Source organism: Pelophylax lessonae (genome assembly GCF_965119305.1).
Source record: "Pelophylax lessonae genome assembly, chromosome: 9".
NCBI lineage: Eukaryota > Metazoa > Chordata > Amphibia > Anura > Ranidae > Pelophylax > Pelophylax lessonae.
The window spans coordinates 75573788-75595176 of record NC_138776.1 but is presented as its reverse complement, the minus strand read 5'-3'; the positions used below and the strand labels follow the sequence as shown (position 1 = coordinate 75595176).

The following is a 21389-nucleotide window of genomic DNA, read 5'->3' as shown; positions in this document are numbered from 1 at the left end:
ACTCCTTTGTTGCCTTGGCAGTAGGTTTTGGGCCATTGTCATGCTGGAAGACCCCTCCACGACCCATTTTCAGTGTTCTGGCTGAGTGAAGAAGGTTCTCAAAGATTTTACAATACATGGCCCTGTCCATTGGCCTAATAGTGCAGCAAAATCAGCCTGTACCTTTAACTGAGAAACAGCCCCAAAGCATAATGTTGCCACCTCCGTGCTTGACTATATAGATGGTGTTCTTCCAGTCAGCATTTTTCTTCCTCCAAACACAGCGAATCGAGTTAATGCAAAAGAGCTTTTGGTATCATCTGACGACAGCACTTTCTCCCAATCCTTCTCTGAATCATTTAGATGTTCATTGGCAAACCTTAGACAAGCCTGTACATGTGCCTTCTTGAGGAGGGGGACCTTGCGGGCGTTGTGCGATTTCAATCCATGGTGGCATATTGTGTTACCAATGGTTTGTTTGGCGACTGTGGTCCCAACTCCCTTGAGATCATTCACAAGCTCCTCCCGTGTAATTCTGGGCTGATCCCTCACCTTTCTCATGATTCTCTTTAACCCATGAGGCAAAATCTTGCACGGAGCTCGAGACCGATTGATGGTTATTTTGTATTTCTTATATTGGCAAATAATCGCCCTAACAGTTGTCTCCTTCTCACCAAGCTTCTTCCCGATAGTCTTGCAGCCTTATTCCAGCCTTGTGCAGGTCTACAATCTTGTCCCAAACATCCTTTGACAGCTCTTTGGTCTTTCTCATGATCGGGAGGTATGAATGATAGAAAGATTCTGCGGCCAGGTGTCTTTTATACACATAAGTTGTCATTAGGAGCATTTTCTTAAATTGACAGGACTAATTTGTGTACCACATAAGCACAAACTGTAGCCAGAATTATTGTTGCACAGCATATTTTTGCGCATTATGGCACACTTAAAGCAATTCCCTCCAGTGCTAGGATGTCCCAGCCCCCCTCTGTCGCTTCCATTTTCACTGAGTATTCTTCTGCCGCCTGCATCACCCAATGACGTTCTAAAGAGGAAACACAGAACGGAAAACCCCCCCTTTGGGACTTTGAAGGCAGAATGAAAATATAGAAGTGTTTAAAAAATTTGCATTTATTTCACATATTAACGTCAAATTTACAGGACATAATATTAAAAAACTGTTGATCGTTTAGTACATATATAGGTGTACCATGAGATCAGTTAGGGGAGCCATGTATGTAAAAGAATGCGAGTATCCAGTCCCAAACTAGGTTCACACTGACAATTATTCCAACATGTTTTGGAACTTTAAATTCTTTCTTCAAGGGAAAAACTATTAACATGGTACTTGGGTCTAAGAATACAAAATGTGTATATCAGTACAAGTGACATAAAACCTATCATAATAAACAGGATCCATATTAGTTGGCATCATGACATGTGCATTGCTGTATACTCACATAGATACAATTAGGTCAGACAGTTGCACTTGTGCTCCAGAATGAATGCCTCACTATAAGACATACAGATAGTATGACCCCATCAAGGAGGGCCGTATGTGTAAAGGCCAGACAGTGCTGGAAATTTAGGAGAGCAAGGATATGCTCAAGGGTTCTGCTATGCTGTGCATCCACAAGAACCAGCAGAGGTTAGAGCCCATCCTGACAAGACAATAGTTATAAGGGTAATTAGGTATATGGTTATTCAATAAAAGGGTAGTATAGAAGAAAAAAAAAAAAGGATAGGAGGCTCTCAATGGAGCCCAGCATAAAATGCTGAGTCCAGTTGAACTATCCACAAAAGGTGCAGGAAGGTCAGCCTCAAGTTATACTTACAGATAATTCCATTGTAAACCAGTCACAGCTGTTCCCAAAGTGAAGCCTGCACAAGAGAAGAGGCGCCCTATCCGCTACCAATGGAAAAATATACCCATAATGGGGAGGGGTGAATAACAAGGAGCATTGGTGTGACCAATTATCTAAGTATCCAGCAGTGTGTGATAAATTAACTCATAATTACATTGTTAGCCTCGGTCACGTTTGTTACCTTGTGTTCCGTATGTACCGTGTTCCCAATTTTTCCTGAAAACTGGGAACACGGTACATACGAAACATGTTGGAATAGTTGCGTCAGTGTGAACCTAATTTGGGGCTGAATACTCACATCCCTTTACATACATGGCTCCCCTGACTGATCTCATGATACACCTGTATATGTACTAAAGTTTTTTTAACATTATGTCATGTAAATTTGCCATTTATATGTGAAATAAATGCTAATACCGTATTTTAAACCCTTCTATGTTTTCATTCTGCCTTAAAAGTCCCATTGGGGTTTTCCTTTCTGTGTTTGGTATTTACAGGAATGTGGCAGACAGTCCTTAGGACAAACAACATCAAGCTTTTCATTCTGCTTTTCACTCTGAAGAGGAATTGCCATCTGAGATTTCTTTAGGAACTGACACAGGAGTATCAATTTCCTGGTCCCCTGCCGACTCCTGTGATCCCCATGTCACTACCGTTTCCTATAGAGTCATTTTGTTATGATTGCTTACTGGCATATCAGTATTTCATTTTTTTAATGTTTTTTTCGTAAAAATTAAAGAGATATATACAAATGAGAACAAAAAAACCTAACCTAAATAATAAAAACCCACACCATCACAGCACAGAACCATAAAAAAAAAAAAAAACCTAACTAAAAAAAAAACACTAGTAGTTTTCAGTTAGAATTTTTAAATAAAAAAAAAACAATCTAACCAGCATTTTTACATACGGTCAACTATAAACATGGCATTGCATAGAAAGTATATTTGCTTCTCAAACAATACTCTTATTCAAATCCTGGACCCAATGAGATATTGTAGGGAGAGAGACTGAAACCAATTAAACAATGATCATTATTGGGGTGATGAGTAATCTAGAAACCCCCAGGAGTTTATACTCATCCAAAAGAAAGGAATCAAAATTCGCCAAAATACATGGCAGTAGATCTGTACTAAAAGAAAAACCTGTTACATAATCATAATTTGGATAGCTTCTGTCCAGTAAAGTTTAAGCTTAGGACAGCGCCACAGCAGGTGAATCAGGTCTCCCTGCAGTTGACCACATCAGTTAAAGCAAAAACTTTGCTATAGACCTATACTACAAAGAAAATGCGGAGTTTGATATAACACATGGATAATAAACAGATGTGTTGCTAGTACGAGGGGGGAAGGAGAAACAAGAGATCCTTTGCAGAACCTGGTCTCGGACTTAATCAGGACCTCTTGTTCCCATTTCTGTTTACATGGAGCTGATGTTGCCACAAAAATCTACATAAAAGTTGTGCATAAATCTCTGATATTCGGTATTTTGAATCCTAAATCCCAACAATTTTATCAAATAACGGACTATCTGCAATTGAAAAGCGGAGGGAGCCCTTTTAGGCCTGAAAGGTAGGTCTGATTTGAAGATACTGATAGAACGACCTTTTGTCTAAAGAAAATTCTAATTACAATTGCTGAAATTATTCGAAAAATTGATTTTTACATAAATGGGAATATGTCAGAATGCCACATCTGGCCCAAACCTGAAGCCACGGCAACTTCCAAAATTCAGGAAGTAAATCATTAGATCATATAACAATAAATCTGGTATAGCCAGTAATACCAAGTAACACCTTCACAGATGGCTAGACGCGTCCTATCAGCTGAGCAGCTATGATGGAGATTTGAGATATGCTGCAGAATCCAAGGCGTATAGTGGACATTACCCTTTAAAGAGCCCCTTAATCAATTTGGAAGAGATTTTTTTATGGAGGAGCGGCTTTCCCAAACATTCAAATGCTGGTGTTGTGTTGCCAAAAGTACAACTATGGATTCGGTACTGCCAGTACTCCCATATTCCCTGGGGTATTGAAGGAGTTCCAGCCTGATCGTAGGTGGTTTCTTCTTTCAAATAAAATGACCTTGCTTACATCGGGACTTGAGCTGCGACCTGAAATGTGAAATCAATGGAACCAGGTTCCGTCAACTATTTTAGGAGAGATCGTAACACCCAGATATTTAAATTGAGAAACAACCTTAATATGGGGGAATTGACCTGTTAAGGTTGCTGGAAGCTTATCTAGAGGGAGAAGATTAGAATTCTTCCAATTAACTTTTAGTCCTGAAAAAACGTCAAATACGGTAATGCGGGACATAGCCTCTTGGAGGGAGTATTGTGTATCGGCAAGGAAGAGGAGCATGTATTCAACATAGAATGAGCCTCTCCTCCTACTGGCCTCTACACAGCCCAATCACTCCAGTGTTCTGGCAGAGCAAACATGCCAATGGTTCAAAAGCGACTGCAAAATTAGGGATGAAAAGGGGCACCCTTGCCTCGCCCCTCGCTGATGCAAAAAAGGAGGAGAAAAAAAAAAAAAAAAGACTATTTGCATGAACCGAAGCTCTGGGGTTTAGCATATAAAAGATGAACCCAAGATCAGAAGTTCTTATTCTTATTAAACCCACATTTCTCAAGAACTGCCCAAATGTACTCCCATTTTATGCTGTTGAATGACTTCGAGAGTAAGAAGGTCTCTATTCCCGGTGGAATGAATAATACTAGTTATCCCCTGATTCAATCCATTAGCAAGAGTTTTAGCTAGTATTTTCATATCAGCTGGAAGAAGAGAAATGGTTCGATACGAACCAAGTGTCATAGGGTCTTTATTTTAGGGATCACCACTATAGTGGCATTATACATAGAGTTAGGAAGATAACGTAACCCAGATGCCTCATTGAAAATCTGAAGCAGAAACTGCAGAAGAGTATCCCCATCTTGTTTGTAAATTTCAATGCCATCATAGCCTGGAGACTTAAAATTAGGGAAACTTGCCACAGGCAGCTTCAACTCCTGAAGTTTCAATGTACACCTTATCCTCGCTACTCAAAGATGGCATATTACGAGAATATATATATATTTTTTTAAATTATGATCCAGGAATGATTGTAAATCAGCAGGGGCATATTTCAGCTTGAATGTGTATAACTCACTATAAAATTTGTATAGAATACTAATATCAGAAGTAGCACTATGACTATGCCCTGTATTGTTTTGCAAAGCTACAATATGAATATCCGATTGCTAAAATTGGGCAATGCGAGCCAATAATCTGCTTGCCTTCTCCCAATCTGCCCATAACAGATGTTTTTGAAAAAATTATTTATTGGTATTCGTTTTTTAAGGGCCCTCTGCGCCTCTGTCCATACTGCCAAGTTACTTGCAGAAGGGGGTCCGTAAAATAATCTGTTTCCCCCTTTTAATGCCAACCAGCCAACTATTGAGCCTGTTCTGCTCCCCTCCTGGAGGCCGACTTCAAAAACTGACCTCTTTAGTTAGAAGGCCTTGCAAAAATGCTTTCATAAAGTCCCATATTACGTTACTAGAGGCCGAGCCATTTACCGCAAGGAAAAAAAAAAGCAAACATAATTTGAGAATGAGACTGAAAAAGAAGAAAACAAGAGGAGATAAAGCTCCAGCTCCTCCATATACCGAGATGGATAGGAACCATAGTAGTTACCAATAATGAATGATCCAAAATCCCCCTTGGTTCTATAGTAACAGACATATGGCAACATTTTAGCAGTACCCAACACCAAATCAGATCGGGACGAGTTGTGAGATGATGGAATGGCATGTAAATTGGACATCATCTGGATAAATATGCCGCCACGTGTCCTGCAGCCCTAGTTCTCCACAATTTTCAAAAGGGGGTTAAGGAGTCCAAGGGGACTGAACATAGTGGAAAACTGTCTCTAAAATACTCCATAGTGTTATTAAAATCACCCATCAGTATAACAGGAAGAGATTGATAACTCGCAATAATAGTTTTTAAAAATGATTATTAATTTCAATAGGTTTTTTTTTTTTTAAAATAGTGCTTCTGGGTGGGACTGCAGTTTTCCCACATGATTTTTTACTGCACAACAATCCTTACAGACTCCATTGTGTCCTTGTCAGACAGTAGAAGGCCCTGAGAGAAGGAGGTGTTTGAACACTGTGCCCACATAAAATCACTTTGGCTCAGGGAACTCAGTTGCACATGTGGTGGGAATGCAGTACTCTAATTGCTTTGCTCTTTCTGGTGAGAGTAAAAAACACAGATCAAAATTATTTTCATTGTAGACCTCCGGAAGGCCTGCCCCTTTCCTATTCCATTTGCCCCCAATGCTGGTAAAGCACTGTAGAACCAATTTGTTATCACACTTGCTAAATGCAGCCAAAGGCTTTATTCCACTGTATTGGGAGACGAAAACTATTCCCACCAGGACTGAATGGACGCAAAGGGTCTCAGACAATATGGACTCAATATGGAAAAATGGGTGGCTACTTGTAAAGATCAGTTTGGCAAGTGGACAACTTGGAGCCATTACAGTTGCCCCTTCTGGAACAGTCAGGCCACCCTGTTCCTTTCCAAGTCTTGTGATGTTGTTCTCTGAAGTTTGAAGCAAGGGTATAAAAAGGTGTCTGAAGTGTGAGATGTTTTTCTTTGGTGCAATATTTCATCCTAATTTTTAATTTTTTAATCTGATTTGAAACGCATGGGCAGTTAAGATTGTTGTACCCCTTTACTTCACCTCTCCTCCCATATACTCCCTCCCTTTTGGACCCTTACCCCTTGTACCCCCTATCCTCCCTCCCCTTCTCTATTCTCTCTGGACTACCTGAGACAGGTGTCACCCTGTCTCAAATAGTATTGTGATTGCAAAGGTGATTATGTCATAAACAAGAAATAGGTTGTATTGATTATCTGTTAACTTTATCTGTGTGTTGTGCGCAATTTTGTACACTCCTGCTCTATTTTAAACATATTTGTGATTACATTGTTTAACTTTATTATGGAAAAAATCACTTTGGCAGCTGAGAACACCAATTTCTGAGGTTTTCTGGTACAGAGAAATGAGAAGGTGAAGCTTCTTGCAGTGTGTTCGATTTCTTTAACACCTAAAAACACGTAGGAGCTTGCAGCCTGTGGTGGTGTCGGTTTTACTCTGGTATTAGCAGTTTGCTAACAGAATTCACTTGCTGCTTGGAATTGCACTTTATAGTTAAATAACTAGTTTTAAACAGTTGTACATGTTATGGTGCAAAGAACAGCTGGCATTATTTCACACATACCTCTGGGAAGAACTCTTGTGGAAATTTTTCCTTCTCCAGCATTGGCGTGCTTTCTAATGTGTCTGAATAGATCTCTTTCCCTGTAACTTTTCTGTACTTTTTTGCTAAAATGGGGGGAAAAAAAAATCACAATCATAATCGTACCTTTACCTTTTCAAGAGACGCAAAACACATTTTTCAGAAATTGTGCAAGCTCAGTTAAACTTGGTGCAATCTTCAAAGCGCCAATCGGAGCAATACTTGCAAAAGGGAAGGGTACTCACCAGTAATTCTGATAAAATGTATTTCTGATAAAAAGTAACTAAATGCTTATTTTTATTTTTTCTCAAATTTATTAGAAAAGATTTTCATTAAAAGAGGTTCAAAATAATGTGATAGTATGAAATAAAGTAAAAAAAAAAAAAAAAAAAAAAAAAAAAAAAACTTAAAGGGGCCAGTAGGCACCCTCAAAGTGTCTGTCATTTAACTTAAAGCATACTTAGAGGCACTAAGAACTTTTATGTTTATACACTAGCCGAAAAATCGTTCGGAAGCCTGTCATTTGGTTCGTTTGTTCGTTTTTCATCCAAATAATTGGCACGAATAGAAAACCGGTTTTAACTTTTCAGAGCTGAAAAATCGAAGGAACAGTTTAGAAAATTCTGCCGAACGAACGATAAATTGAAAGGTTATTGTGTTTCTCGCCTGAACTGTTTGCACTAGGCATATGTGATAAAACAAACAAAAAACAGATGAGTTGGGGGGGGGGATGAGTGACGGGGAGGATGAGTGACGGGGAGGATGAGTGACGGGGAGGATGAGTGACGGGGAGGATGAGTGACGGGGAGGATGAGTGACGGGGAGGATGAGTGACGGGGAGGATGAGTGACGGGGAGGATGAGGGGGATGGGGGGTTAGGGGGGATGGGGGGATGAGGGGGAGATGAGAGGGGGTGAGGTTGAGATGAGGGGGGGTATGAGGGGGGGGATGGGGGGGTGAGGGGAGGATGAGGGGGGATGAGGGGGGGATGAGGGGGGGATGAGGGGGGGATGAGGGGGGGATGAGGGGGGTGAGGGGGGGATGAGGGGGGTGAGGGGGGGATGAGGGGGGTGAGGGGGGGATGAGGGGGGTGAGGGGGGGATGAGGGGGGGCCCCTCTCCCGCTGCTTATAAAAGTAATCGCACGTCGAATATGCCACTGGGATCACTTAACGAAAAGCCGGCCGCCTAAGGGAAAAAAAAAAGATACAGGGGGTTATGGCATCTTGCTGCAGCCATAACCCCATACTAATACAGTTAGATGATCGGCAGTTAATGGTTGATAAAAAAAGAAAAAAAAAAGCACATAAAAATAGCCAACGCATTTTGAGAGCAACCAGACTCCCCCCTTCATCAGGGCTCAACACAGGATAAACCGTGATTTCATAGATCTCTATTAGAACCAGTACTGCACACCATGGAGGAACAACCTGACAGCAGTTGCTGAGTAGCAATCATCATTTAAAGCTTTTCAACAAATTGTCCCAAGAGCTGTGAACAACAGGTCATGCTTTTCAATAATTTCCAAGAAGCTCCAATGGAGGAGAGGAAGTTGTAACTCTTTGTTGGAGTGAAATTCCCTTCACTTCCTACCTTGACAGATGTGAGGTTAAAGCTCCCTAATAGGAACACAGATGGTAATAAAAAACAGAGACTTTAACCCTTCTTTGCGCTATCCAAAAAAGTTTTAAATGGAGTTGGGCTTTAAAAGGTGAGAGGATACGGTAGTCCGTGTTTTTCAATAAAATTAGGCACTGCCAGAGAGTGGGGGAGCGAAATCAACTCTGTTACCAAGAAATACAATAAAATCTTAATGGCTTTTTAATACTGTTAAACAATGTTATTTTACTCAACATTACAAATGATTGAGGCTTCTGGTATAGGTAGAAAAAGTGATAAATGTCAGTAAAACGTACAAATGCTATATCTCAGAAATGTCACTCAAATATCTTAAGAGTGGTGAGACCTGGTACCCTCAATTATAAGAACAGAGGTAATTTGGCTTTCCAAGGCTAAGGAAAAAATACATTAATGAAACAGTATAAATGGAGCCAATTAGTTCATTTCACAGTTATTGCCATTCCATGACATTTCAAATTAATGTGATGTAAAGGGCCGATTAATGTGGTCTGGCCGAATCATTTACAATGGGACGTGTTAAAGAAATGAGCCAGTCATAAAAATCGTGGGTGACGAATTTGGAAAACAACCAATTTTCTTTTTTTATGTAATCTTAAAGAAATGTCAGTGTGAGCTTTAGAAGTAAGTGACATTATTTCACTGAATTACCAGTGAGAACTTCAATCACATCCTTCTACGGTGTATAAAATAAAATGGACTGCCTCTTTTTGCCTGGGGCCTGCGGAAAAATTAAACTAAACAGACACTGCCCTTACATGGATCAGGATTAACCACTTCTGGACCGGAAGGTTTTTACCACGTTAATGACCAGGCCATTTTTTGTGATACAGCACTGCGTTATTTTAACTGATAATTGTGTGGTCGTGCGATGCTGTACCCAAATAAATTTGATGTCCTTTTTCCCCACAAATAGAGCTTTCTTTTAGTGGTATTTGATCACCTTGACGATTTTTATTTCTTGTGCTATAAACAAAAAAGAAAAAGGGACAATTCTGAAGAAAGAGAAAAACATTTTTACTTTCTGCTTTAAAGAAATCCCAATAATAAAAAAAAAAAAAAAAAAAAAAATTAAAAATCAAAATTTTTCATAATTGTAGGCCAATATGTATTCTGCTACATATTTTTGGTTAAAAAAAATCCAAATAAGTGTATATAGATTGGTTTGCGCAAAAGTTATCACATCTACAAACTAGGGGAAAGATTGTAATTTTTATTTTTGTAATTTTTTATTTTTTATTTTTTTACTAGTAATGGCGGTGATCAGGGAATTTTTGTGGGACAGCGACATTGCAGCAGACAGATCGGACCACCTGACATTTTTGACAATTTTGGGGGGACCAGAGACATTACTACAGTACTCAGTGCTAAAAATATGCACTGATACTGTACTAATGACTATGGCAGGGGCTAACACCAGGGGAGATCAAAGGGTTAAATGTGTCCCTAGGGGGTGCTTTCAAACTGTGTGGGGGATGGGATTGCTGAATGAACACAGAGACCTGTGTTCCTAAATAAGAGGAACACAGGATCGCTGTGTTCATTACCGACAGAACAGCGGTCTGCCGTGTTTACAACGCAGACCGCCGTTCTGTCTCCACAGAGAGTGATTGCAGGTGCTCGACAGACATTGCGGCCACAGGACCCGCTGATTGGCTCCTCCTGTGGCCCACTAGCGGTCCTACGAAATGACGCACAGGTATGTCATTTCGTGGGACAGAGCCAACCTGCCGCAGTATAAGTACGGCGACTGGTCGGCAAGCTGTTAAAGGAAACCAGTAGTGGGAGAAATGGTGAGGGTACTGGTGCGGACTCCTGAAAATGCAAGATAAAGGCTGACATGCTGATCCAGTGATTGCAATACTTTGCACATCATAGACTAGAATAATTATGCAGATAAGACATTAAAAAGGGGAGCTCCAGCCTGTAAAAAAAAAAAAAAAAACATATAAAAATTAGCAATCAGCACTAAGTATACCGACTCAACCTTTTGAAGAGCGCAGGGCCACTCGGTGATTTGGTTACTGGTTGGGGGCCACAATTAAATGAAATGGATCAGAATTTCGAACAGCCCAATAAAGATTTTAAACAATCAAGATCATCATTTTCTGTGGGACCATTCCCTGTTGGATGTTTTTTTAAAACAATCATTAATCCCACTCTCGTGCTCTGGTGTGACCAGCCAAAAAAGCTCAGAACCAGTGTTGCAGCCTTCACTATATCAGGGTCTTTGCATCTGTCTCTTAAATTACCAGAACAAGGAATGTGAAATACCTAAACAAAAAAAACAGTCCAGGGAAATGCATGCCCTAGTAGGGCAATAAGCATCTTTATTAAACAAACATAAAATGACATAATGCATTCAAATGCTCCCGGAATGACACCAAGGCCAACACAACACTGAGAATCCAGCTTCAGAACCCTTGCACGGATGGCACTAGATTTAATCCACTCAGCTATAGGCTCCTCTCCTGTCTGTGTCTTCGTAAAGGAAGAGAAGAGCGGGATTATGGAGGACAGAGAATCATTCAGTAGAGCGATGTGCACCTGAAGGAGGCTTTGCGCAGGCTGCCATAGGTTTAGGGTCATGGGCCACATTTGGCCCGTGGGCCAGACGTTGAGCATACCTGATTCAAAACATGCATAGCAGTCACAAATAATAATGTGTAGGGGTACAGGTCAAGAAAGATGAAAAGGTATGAGCCGTTATTTCATAGCATTACCGTACTGACAGGTTTACTTTACAATGTTTCACAGGAGCTTTAAAAAAAAGCAATGATTTTTTTTTTTTTTTCTTTTTACAGAGCATCAACAGATAATTTAAAAAGGTAACTCCACTTTCGTGGGGGAATTAAATAGCCAAAATAAATAAGTAAAATATAGTGTATACAATTGCGGCACAAGTCATATTGCAATTGAAGGTGATTAAAAATGACCTTTCCTTTTCAATCTGCAGACGCTGTAATTATCTGAAAACGCTATGCAATATGGCTACCTGGAGTAGTTCTGTACACAGAATGTGTACTGACCACACCCCAGAAAAATGGATTTTTGTAAGATCTTACCGTAAAATCCTTTTCTCTTAAGCTCATTGACAGACGTAGTCTTCTTGATTCTCAAGAGCTGGGTTATGTTGTCTCCGCAGGAGTAGGACTAGGCAGAAAGACAAAACGTTCTGGCTCCACCTTAGGGGCAGTCCCTGAGGGTATATCCTCCCTCTCTCTGCTACAGGGAATCAGTTCTGTTTTAAAGCAGTACAGAGAATTTAACCCAACCCAACTCAATGATAGAGGGGCGGGTACTACGTCTGTCAATGAGCTTAAGAGAAAAGGATTTTACGGTAAGATCTTACAAAAATCCATTTTTCTCTATCGCTCATTGACAGACGTAGTCTTCTTGATTCTCAAGAGCTGGGACATCCAGAAGCAGTGCCACAAATGAGGGGTGGGATTGACAAAATCAAATCCAATCTAGAAGGCCCAACCGGTGCCAAACTAGAAGTTTTAAAGGCTCATTATAAACAAAGAATGAGACTAAAGAAAAATTTTCCAACGGAAAAAACCCTCGAGGTAGACCACTGGTCTCCTCAAATTGCGGCCTGCAAAACCTTGCGGCCAAACGAGGCATCAGACAATGCCATTACATCAACTTTATAATGTTTAGTAAAGGTATGCACTGACGACCAGGTAGCCGCCTTGCACACCTGGACCACTGACGCCTGATGGCGAAAGGCCCATGACGCACTAAGTGCCCGAGTGGAGTGCGCCTTAACAGGGAACGGGGGCTCCCGACCCTTAATAGAATAAGCCTGTACTACCGTCTGTCTGATCCATCTGGAAATGGTCGCGGCAGATGCAGGCAACCCCTTTTTGGGTCCATCTGGGATCACAAAAAGTGAATCCGTCTTGCGAAACGAGTCTGTCGTTTTCAAGTATACCCTGATCGCCCGGACCACATCCAAGTAGTGTAAAGCAAACTCCCGAGGATGACTGGGCTTAGGACACAGGGAAGGTAATACAATTTCTTCATTCAGATGAAATTCTGAAACCACTTTTGGTAGGAAGGATGGATTCGGACGAAGAACCACCTTATCTCTATGAACCACCAGATATGGTGAACGACAAGATAATGCGGCCAGTTCTGACACCCTGCGTGCAGAAGTAATAGCCACCAAGAAGGCCACCTTCTGGGACAACGTAGGTAGAGGAATCTCCCTAATATCTTCAAAGGGAGGTTTCTGAAGAACCGACAACACTAAATTAAGATCCCAGGGGGGTAACGGCGCGTGCACTGGCGGAGCCAGATGTCGCACCCCCTGGATGAAATTCCGCACCAAGGAATGAGTATCCAAAGGCTTCTGAAAGAAGATGGCTAATGCTGAGACCTGACCCTTGATAGTACTCAAGGCCAGTTTCTGCTCAACCCCTTGTTGCAGAAAAGCCAATATTCGACTAATCGAATAAGACCGAGGACGGAACCCCAAAGGTTCACACCATGCAATGTAGGACTTCCATGTGCGATAATAAATCTTTCTGGAAGTCGCTTTCCTTGCTTCAACTAGAGTAGGAATAACTGAAGCTGACAAACCTTTGTCCTTCAGCACCTGGGTCTCAATAGCCAGGCCGTTAAAGCCAGCGATCGTAAAGCAGGATGGAAGATCGGTCCCTGAGACAGTAGATCCTCCCTGAGAGGAAGTCTCCACGGGACGTCCGCCACCAGTCTGACCATGTCGGCGTACCAAGCTCGACGAGGCCAGTCCGGAGCTACCAGAATTACTGGAATTCCTTCCTCCTCTATCCTGCGAAGAAGTCTTGGCAGTAACGCGAGAGGAGGGAAGGCATACATTAGCTGGTATTGCCCCCACGGGGCGATCAGTGCGTCTGCGGTTTCTGCTAGAGGATCGCGGGAGCGAGCCACGAATCTCTGAACTTTCCTGTTGAATCGTGATGCCAACAGATCCACATCCGGGGTTCCCCACCGTAGGCACAACTGGTGGAAAACGTCTGGATGGAGGGACCATTCCCCCTGATCCAGAGTCTGACGGCTGAGATAATCTGCCTGCCAATTCTCCACCCCCGGAATGAACACCGCAGAGATTGCTGGAACAAATCGTTCCGCCCAGCGAAGAATGCAAGCCACTTCTTTGGCCGCTCGGACACTCTTGGTGCCCCCCTGGTGATTGACATAAGCCACGGCCGTGGCATTGTCCGACTGGATCCGAACCGGGCTGCCCTGGAGCTGCTCGGTCCAGTGAATCAGACAAAGTCTGATCGCTCTCAGTTCCAATACATTTATCGGTAACCTGGATTCTTCCGGGGACCAAAGTCCCTGGACAGATAACTGACCGAGAATTCCTCCCCATCCGGATAGACTGGCATCCGTGGTCACTATCGTCCAATATATTGGCAGAAATGACTTTCCCTGGCTGAGCATTGGAGACCGAAGCCACCAGACCAGAGACTCTCTGGTCTGTTTGCTCAATCGGATCTGATTGTCCAGGGATTCCGGATTCCGATTCCATCTGAGAAGAATCTCTTGCTGAAGAATTCGGGTATGGGACTGGGCAAATGGGACTGCTTCGAATGAAGCCACCATCAACCCCAGAACCCTCATGCAAGTCCGAAGGGAAGACCAGCTGTTGGACAGTAACAACTGGACTGCTGATTGAATCTTTCGGAGTTTCCCTACCGGAAGAAAAACTCTTGTCTAGACTGTGTCTAAAATTAGACCCAGATATTCGAGCCTCTGGGTGGGAACCAGAAATGACTTTTGCTGGTTCACCAGCCACCCGAATTCCTGTAAAGAAATCATAGTAATTTCTATGTTTTGTAGCAAGGTCTTTGGCGCAGAAGTGCCAACATTGGGGCCAACACCTTTGTGAAGACCCGCGGAGCCGTGGCGAGACCGAAAGGTAACGCCACAAACTGATAGTGGTTCTCTTCTACGGAAAAGCGTAGAAACCGCTGATGTCCTGCGAAAATGGGAATGTGAAGATAGGCGTCCTTGATGTCTATGGACGCTAGGACATCCCCTGGATGCAGGAAGGCTGCTACTGTGCGAATGGACTCCATTCTGAATCTTCTTATGTTGACAAAAGGATTGAGTGCTCTTAAGTCCAGAATTGGACGCACTTTGCCCTCTTTCCTGGGTATTGTAAATAGGTTTGAATAAAACCCTTGAAACCGTTCTGTCCAAGGAACGTGGACTACCACTCCTTGTTGTAGTAAATCTGTGACTGCTCTCCGCAGATCTTCTAAACGATCTGAGGATAGTCGGATATTGGAAGGGAAGAATCGCGCCGGTGGGAGAGATCGAAACTCGATCTTGTACCCTGACCTTATGACTTCGCAAACCCATTTGTCCGGGATTCTGGAAAGCCATGGATCCGGGAACCGGCGAAGACGTCCCCCCACCCCAGTTATGGGTGGGGGCGCACCTTCAGGCTTTGGATGGTTTATCTTCAGGTCTGGAGGGGGCGGGCTTTTGCTTGCCCGACCAACGACCCCTGACGCCTCCTGCAGGAGCTTTGGAGGACTTAGTTTTTTCACCCGCGGGACGAAAAAACCTCTTGTGAGCAGAAAAAGAAGGCCCTAGTCTTTGACGAGTTCCTCTACCTTTAAAATTTTGCGGTAAAAAGGTGCTCTTTCCACCCGTGAGATCTTTAATGATCTCATCTAAGTTGGCTCCAAATAGACGCTCTCCTGAAAAGGGGATATTAGCCAATGCTTTTTTGGAACCTTGGTCGGCTAACCAACCTTTTAGCCACAGTGTACGCCTGAGAACCACTGCTGAGACTGATGCTCGCGCCAATAATGGAGTGGCGTCTAACGCCGCATCACACACAAACCGTAACCCCTGTATCATTTGTTCCAACAAATCTGATACCACCTGAGGGACCTCTTCTAAGTCCCGGCGTAACCACTTGGTCCATTCAGTTACAGCCTGCGACACCAGACCAATAGCTATTATAGGTCTGAAAGCTGATCCAATCAAGGAAAACATGGTGCGAGACATAGCTTCTATCTTGCGATCCACTGGATCTTTAAAAGACGGAGCGTCTTCTAAAGGAATAACCGTGGCTTTATTCAATCTAGCAATTGGTGAATCCACCACAGGTGGTTCTGTCCATTTCTTAATAAGGGTTTCCTCAAACGGATAACGCCTGTCAATGCGTTTAGAAATAGTAAAAGTGCGTTTTGGCAGACGCCATTCTTCTTTGATTGGATTGCCAAAACATTTGGGCAATGGAAAAACCTTCGCCACTTTGATGCGTTTTTTAGTCCCAAAAGGGATTTCAGTTTCAGCTATTTCCGAAGGAATACCCTGTAACCTTAAGGTCTCTTGAACAGATACAATGAGTGCGTTTACCAACGCTTCCTCTCGGGCTATGGCGGATGCCGAAACATCCTCCTCACTGTCTGAAGAGACAGGACCCGAGACACCAATCCCAGATGAAGTACCTGCAACTGCAGAAATGGGCTCAGAGTCTGAATCCGAGGTTTCAGATAATATGGGGTTAGGCGGGGGTCGCTTTCTTGCGCCCTGTCCCTGACAAGCCACTTCCACCCGGGACACAAAAGTTTCCATAATAGCTGACAATGATTCAATTGTCAATGGGGTGCTGGAGGATCCCGCAGACCCCTCGAGGGGATCCGGAGGAGATACATGAGTGGCAGGGTCCATGTTAATTCAGGACACCTTTGCCAGCAAAACAAAAAAAAAACTTTTTCTTTTTTTTTTTTTTTTTGTGTGTCTCCCCCTAGCGCAATAGCGCCCCTCAGAGTACCTGCTTCTCGATCCCACAGAGAGAGAGAGGGACCCCCAAGGCTCACCAACCGATGCAGTGCAGTTTCCAACCAACTGCAGTCAGCGTCTGTCTTACACAGACTGGAAGGAGCTGTTTGCTTTTTCCCGGGTAGAAGGACGTGGCTCCGCCCCCTGTGTACGCCTTCCGGCGTTCCCAGCTCTCCACGAGGTAGCTGGGCTCACAAAACATGGCCGCCCCCATAGAAGAGACATAAGACTCCAAAAACATGGCGGCCGGTGTGACCTGAGGACATACATGCATTTGGTCTACGGCAAAATGGCGGCGGACCGCCGAAATCGTTTTCCCAGCACATCCACCTGCATCTCTGCTAAGAGGCGATATATGGATCTACAGGAGATACACTACACATAAGGTAGGATTATACCTCCTATGTCTGCTGTAATGTTACAGTCTGCTGGGTAGAGTGTTAGCTCTTAAACCAAGTCCACTTCCCACAAACACATGCTGTATTACAAGGGGGACTTGTAAGTATCAGATATATACTGACCATATATGGAGGGGCCCATAATACATACTGCCTCATATCGAGGAAAAAAAGGGAACGTTTACTCACCATACCGAACCGACAGGCACCCTCTCTTCACAATACCCTCTCCACCGGGGTGGGGGTTTGTGGACCACTCCGGACGCCTCGACTCTTTGGTTCCTGGCGTCCAAGCAAGACTTTTAACTCGCAAGGTCAGTCCCTGCACTGGGACTCCGTCGCGGCCGACCCAGTGCGGAGCTCTGGTCTGCACGCGCTCGTAGGCAGAAACCGGGGTGACCACTGGATCTCAACATCCAGCCCGTCGCCCGGCCCCGCATACTTACTTGAATGTGTCACGGCTGACCAAGCGCAATGCCATGGTCTGCGCGCGCTCGTAGGCCGGCTGGGGTGAGCACAAGTGTCGCCCAGTCCGGCATTTTTGCTTGAAGATCTCACAGGAAAAAACACTGGAGAAAACTACCTAAAAAATGTCTTTTTCTTAAAGAAAAAAGTCTTGCCAGGACCAAAAGATCCCAGCAAGGAACTTAGGTCCTTACTCCTGACTAGACAGAAAAAAACTGATTCCCTGTAGCAGAGAGAGGGAGGATATACCCTCAGGGACTGCCCCTAAGGTGGAGCCAGAACGTTTTGTCTTTCTGCCTAGTCCTACTCCTGCGGAGACAACATAACCCAGCTCTTGAGAATCAAGAAGACTACGTCTGTCAATGAGCGATAGAGAAACATCATTTCCTGCTTGTGTGATTGGCTCAACTATTTTACCAGAAGTCTGCCTAATGCCTCGTACACATGTACCGATCATCGGCCGACCGATCGGCCGTCTTTTGTCCAGGGATGTCCTGTCCGCTGAAAAGTGCAAAAGACTGCACACGAATTTTGTCCGCCGACTGCAGAAGTGATGTCATGTGATGGTTAACTTTCCCTGTGGTTTTTTCTTCTCTGAGCATGCCCAGTCTTGCAAATCTGCTGATTGTCGGCCGAATTCTGTACTGACTGGCGAACAATCGGCCGTTCTGGTGTTGGCCAACAAAAATTTTAATGCTTGCACGACAGATTCTTCTCGGCCGAAAGTGCGCTGTCGGCAGCATCATACTAACAAGCCTACATTCGGCCGATCGGTCGTCGGCCGAATATTTACGGCCGACAATCGGTACGTGTGTACGGGGCTTAAGTCAGATTTCAGGCATCCCCTGCAACAAAAGTCATTTTTGGTGAGATACTCCCAATAGGAAAAAACGTCTAAAGGGATGCAGGCCCAGCAGATTTCCTCATTAGTGCTCTGCAGCTGCATAGCTGATTGATCATTATGAAACCCCTCCCCAATAGACCCACAGCACAGAGGAACAAACTGATTTCTTCAGAATACCAAAAAAGAAGCAATCTTCAACAAAGGTTGTTATAATCCGTGCCATGTACATAGATCCCCCAAATAGTAATTTTTTTTCTCAACAAAGAGTTCTGCTTTAAAGTGGTTACTGAGCAGGATCATGATTTTCTTTGCTATGAACAGTAGGAAATCAAGAATCAACCAAGATCAATAAACCAAAATGCTTACCTTTAAAGTCATACTGATATACGTTCTTTAATGACTCATGAAGAAAGTAGAAGCTTCCCAGTGCCTGTAAAAAAAAAAAAAATATGTGACAATTTGAACATGCTGATCTCAAATCGGAGACAAAATAAAATATGATTTGGTTCAAAAGGATTTATAACCAATTTCTACATGGAAGTGAATGGGAGTTCCCAGAATATCTGGTTAGAGTGTCACTGGCTGAATCTCAAAAAATAATTCAGTCTGGCAAAGTGCTGTTCTGTTAAGATTTTGACACTGATCAAAGGGACCATGATGCAGTTTCTGTGCAAATAGACAGCGCTGCCATCCCAAATGGGTAATGGGGCTCAACACCATTCTTGATGCGACGCTCATCTGGCTATCTTTTAGGCAAAGTTAGAGGTATCTACTCAGGCCAATAAATATGCAGTTTGTGATGCTTCTCCAGATCCCTTTACAGATTATACAAAGGATAGTTACCTTTGCTATGGACATGCAAAAAGTAACCATCATGTATATTAAATCTCAGAAGTGTTCTGGTGCCACTAAAGACCCTGGAGGGACTAAAAGGTAAAAAGGTATGTGATCCATTTAATGAGGGTAATATAAAATTCTGTATAATAGGATTTCAAATATTTCAGTCCCTAGAAGGGTTTTTTTTTTTTTTTTTTCATAGGTTTACAATTTATCTATCTTCATATTAAACCCACTGCCAACACACCAATTTTCACTTTCCCACCATATCTGCTACTCTCATACCCACCACCAAGAGAACCAGTTTTGACATTTGTTGTTGGTGCTTACAGGAAGAGGTGATGACCCCCAACCCCTGCCCCGCTGTCAAGCTTGGGCTTTGTAATTAGTTACTAGGGTGAGCATTACATCATGGGAGGAGATCACATGCCCCCCCATACCCAGGAGCACTATTTTTTTTTTTTTTTGAGAATATAAAAAATGAACCAAAAAAAAAAAAAAAAAAAAAGTTTTCCACTTAAAACACACCGATGTAAATAATAATAATAATAATAATAATAATAAAAAATGTTAATTGGTTTAATATTTATTGATTCAGAAATCATAAAAACAGCAGCAACCCTGCCAGTGAAAATGTACAGGAAGAGGATCACATTTACAGCACCAAGAAAAATCACCATAACATTTCACAATAGCCAAATCGCTGCATTGTGTCTTTTTACCACAAGAGTGACAGATGCCCAGCTGGCAGAACGGTTTTGGCTGAGTGCTTCCTGCATAATGTATGACAAGCTGCACATCAACAGATTAAACATTTGCTGATTTCTCAAAAGTACCTACACAAGGTCCTGCCCATCTACTTGACATACGAGTTAATCCAAGAGAGGATACTGTCACACACTTAATTGATGGGAACATTTTATTGTGACCTAAGCATTCTGCTTCCGTTTTCTTCTGTTTTACTATCAATCCTCAGGTTTCAGGTTAAAAGCTCCCTTTTTTATGTCTCGATCTCTTATTTTATTTTTCTTTATGATATGGAGTAATACAATTCACAGTTTTTTGCAGACTGAATAAAAAGATTTACACTATTTTCTTTCTAAGGGTCCTTTCACTCGGGCGGTCCATATGTCCGTTTTTCATCCCATTTTTTTGCGGATGAAAAACGGACATAATGCATGTCAATGGGATTGCATATAACCATCCGCTGAAATCCCATTTGGTTCCTTTCCTATCAGTTCCGTTTTTTGGAACAGAAGAGAACCCTATTTTTCTTCCGTTTAAAAAAACGGAACGGAGGCAAAAAAATGGATGTCAGCGGTGACATCCGCAATCCCATTGACATACATTATCTCAGTTTATCATCCGCAAATGGATGGGATGATAAACGGACATACGGACAGGATGACACAAGTGTCATCCGTGTCTGTAAAAAAAAAAAAAAAAAGTGCCGGGGCGGATAAAAAAAACGGTCTGCCCCGTGTGAAAGGACCCCAACAAAGAATATTCTTATGCAATTAACAAACAATAGAGATTAAAAAAAAAAAAAAACTGCTGATCTGGGCAGGCTCCTACAGGTACAAATAATAAATATATTAGAATATGATGCTTTTCTAGAGTGTTTCCATGACTACTGTATTTAATAACTACTCAAAATAGTCACCACTGTTTACAGACTATTCTTCTCCCCAAAAATGATTCAGTCACATTTTAAGTGACCATTCAGTAGAATAAAAACAAAAACAAAAAAAAAAAATGGGGGGGGGGGTGTGACCTAAGAAGAAATAATATGCGAGACATCAAGCGGAGGTTTGAGATAATAAATAGGCAAAAGGTAACTCAAATTGCCACTCGTTTTAACCGAAGTATGCAGAATACCATTTCTGAACGCACAACACATCGAACCTTGAAGCAGATGGGTTACAACAGCAGAAGACTACACCGGGTGTAGGTGTAAACATGAAAGCATGGATCCATCTTGCTTTGTGTCAACGGTTCAGGCTAGTGGTATATTGGTGTGGGGGATATTTTCTTGGCACATTTTGGGCTCCTTAGTACCAATTGATTATCATTTAAACCCAAAAGTCTACCTGAGTATTGTTGCTGACCATGTCCATCCCTTTATGACTGCAGTGTACCCATCTTCGGATGGCTCCTTCCAGCAGGATAATGCACCATGTCACAAAGCTCAAATCATCTCACCACTGGTTTCTTGAACAGGACAATGAGATCACTGTACTCCAATGACCTCCACAGTCACCAGAATTCAATCTAACAA

At 42.7% G+C, this 21389-nt stretch overlaps 1 protein-coding gene across 2 annotated transcripts in view; it reads right to left on the bottom strand.

The window, feature by feature from the left end:
• Positions 1 to 21389, bottom strand: part of INPP5A (inositol polyphosphate-5-phosphatase A) — a 734986-nt gene that overhangs the window by 345202 nt on the left and 368395 nt on the right. For both annotated transcript variants that reach the window (XM_082269250.1, XM_082269249.1), the window contains exons 5-6: positions 18641 to 18704; positions 7119 to 7222 (exon numbers count right to left, since the gene is read on the bottom strand). In XM_082269250.1, the coding sequence (XP_082125376.1) occupies positions 7119 to 7222; positions 18641 to 18704 (168 nt within the window). The remainder of the gene's footprint in view (positions 1 to 7118; positions 7223 to 18640; positions 18705 to 21389) is intronic.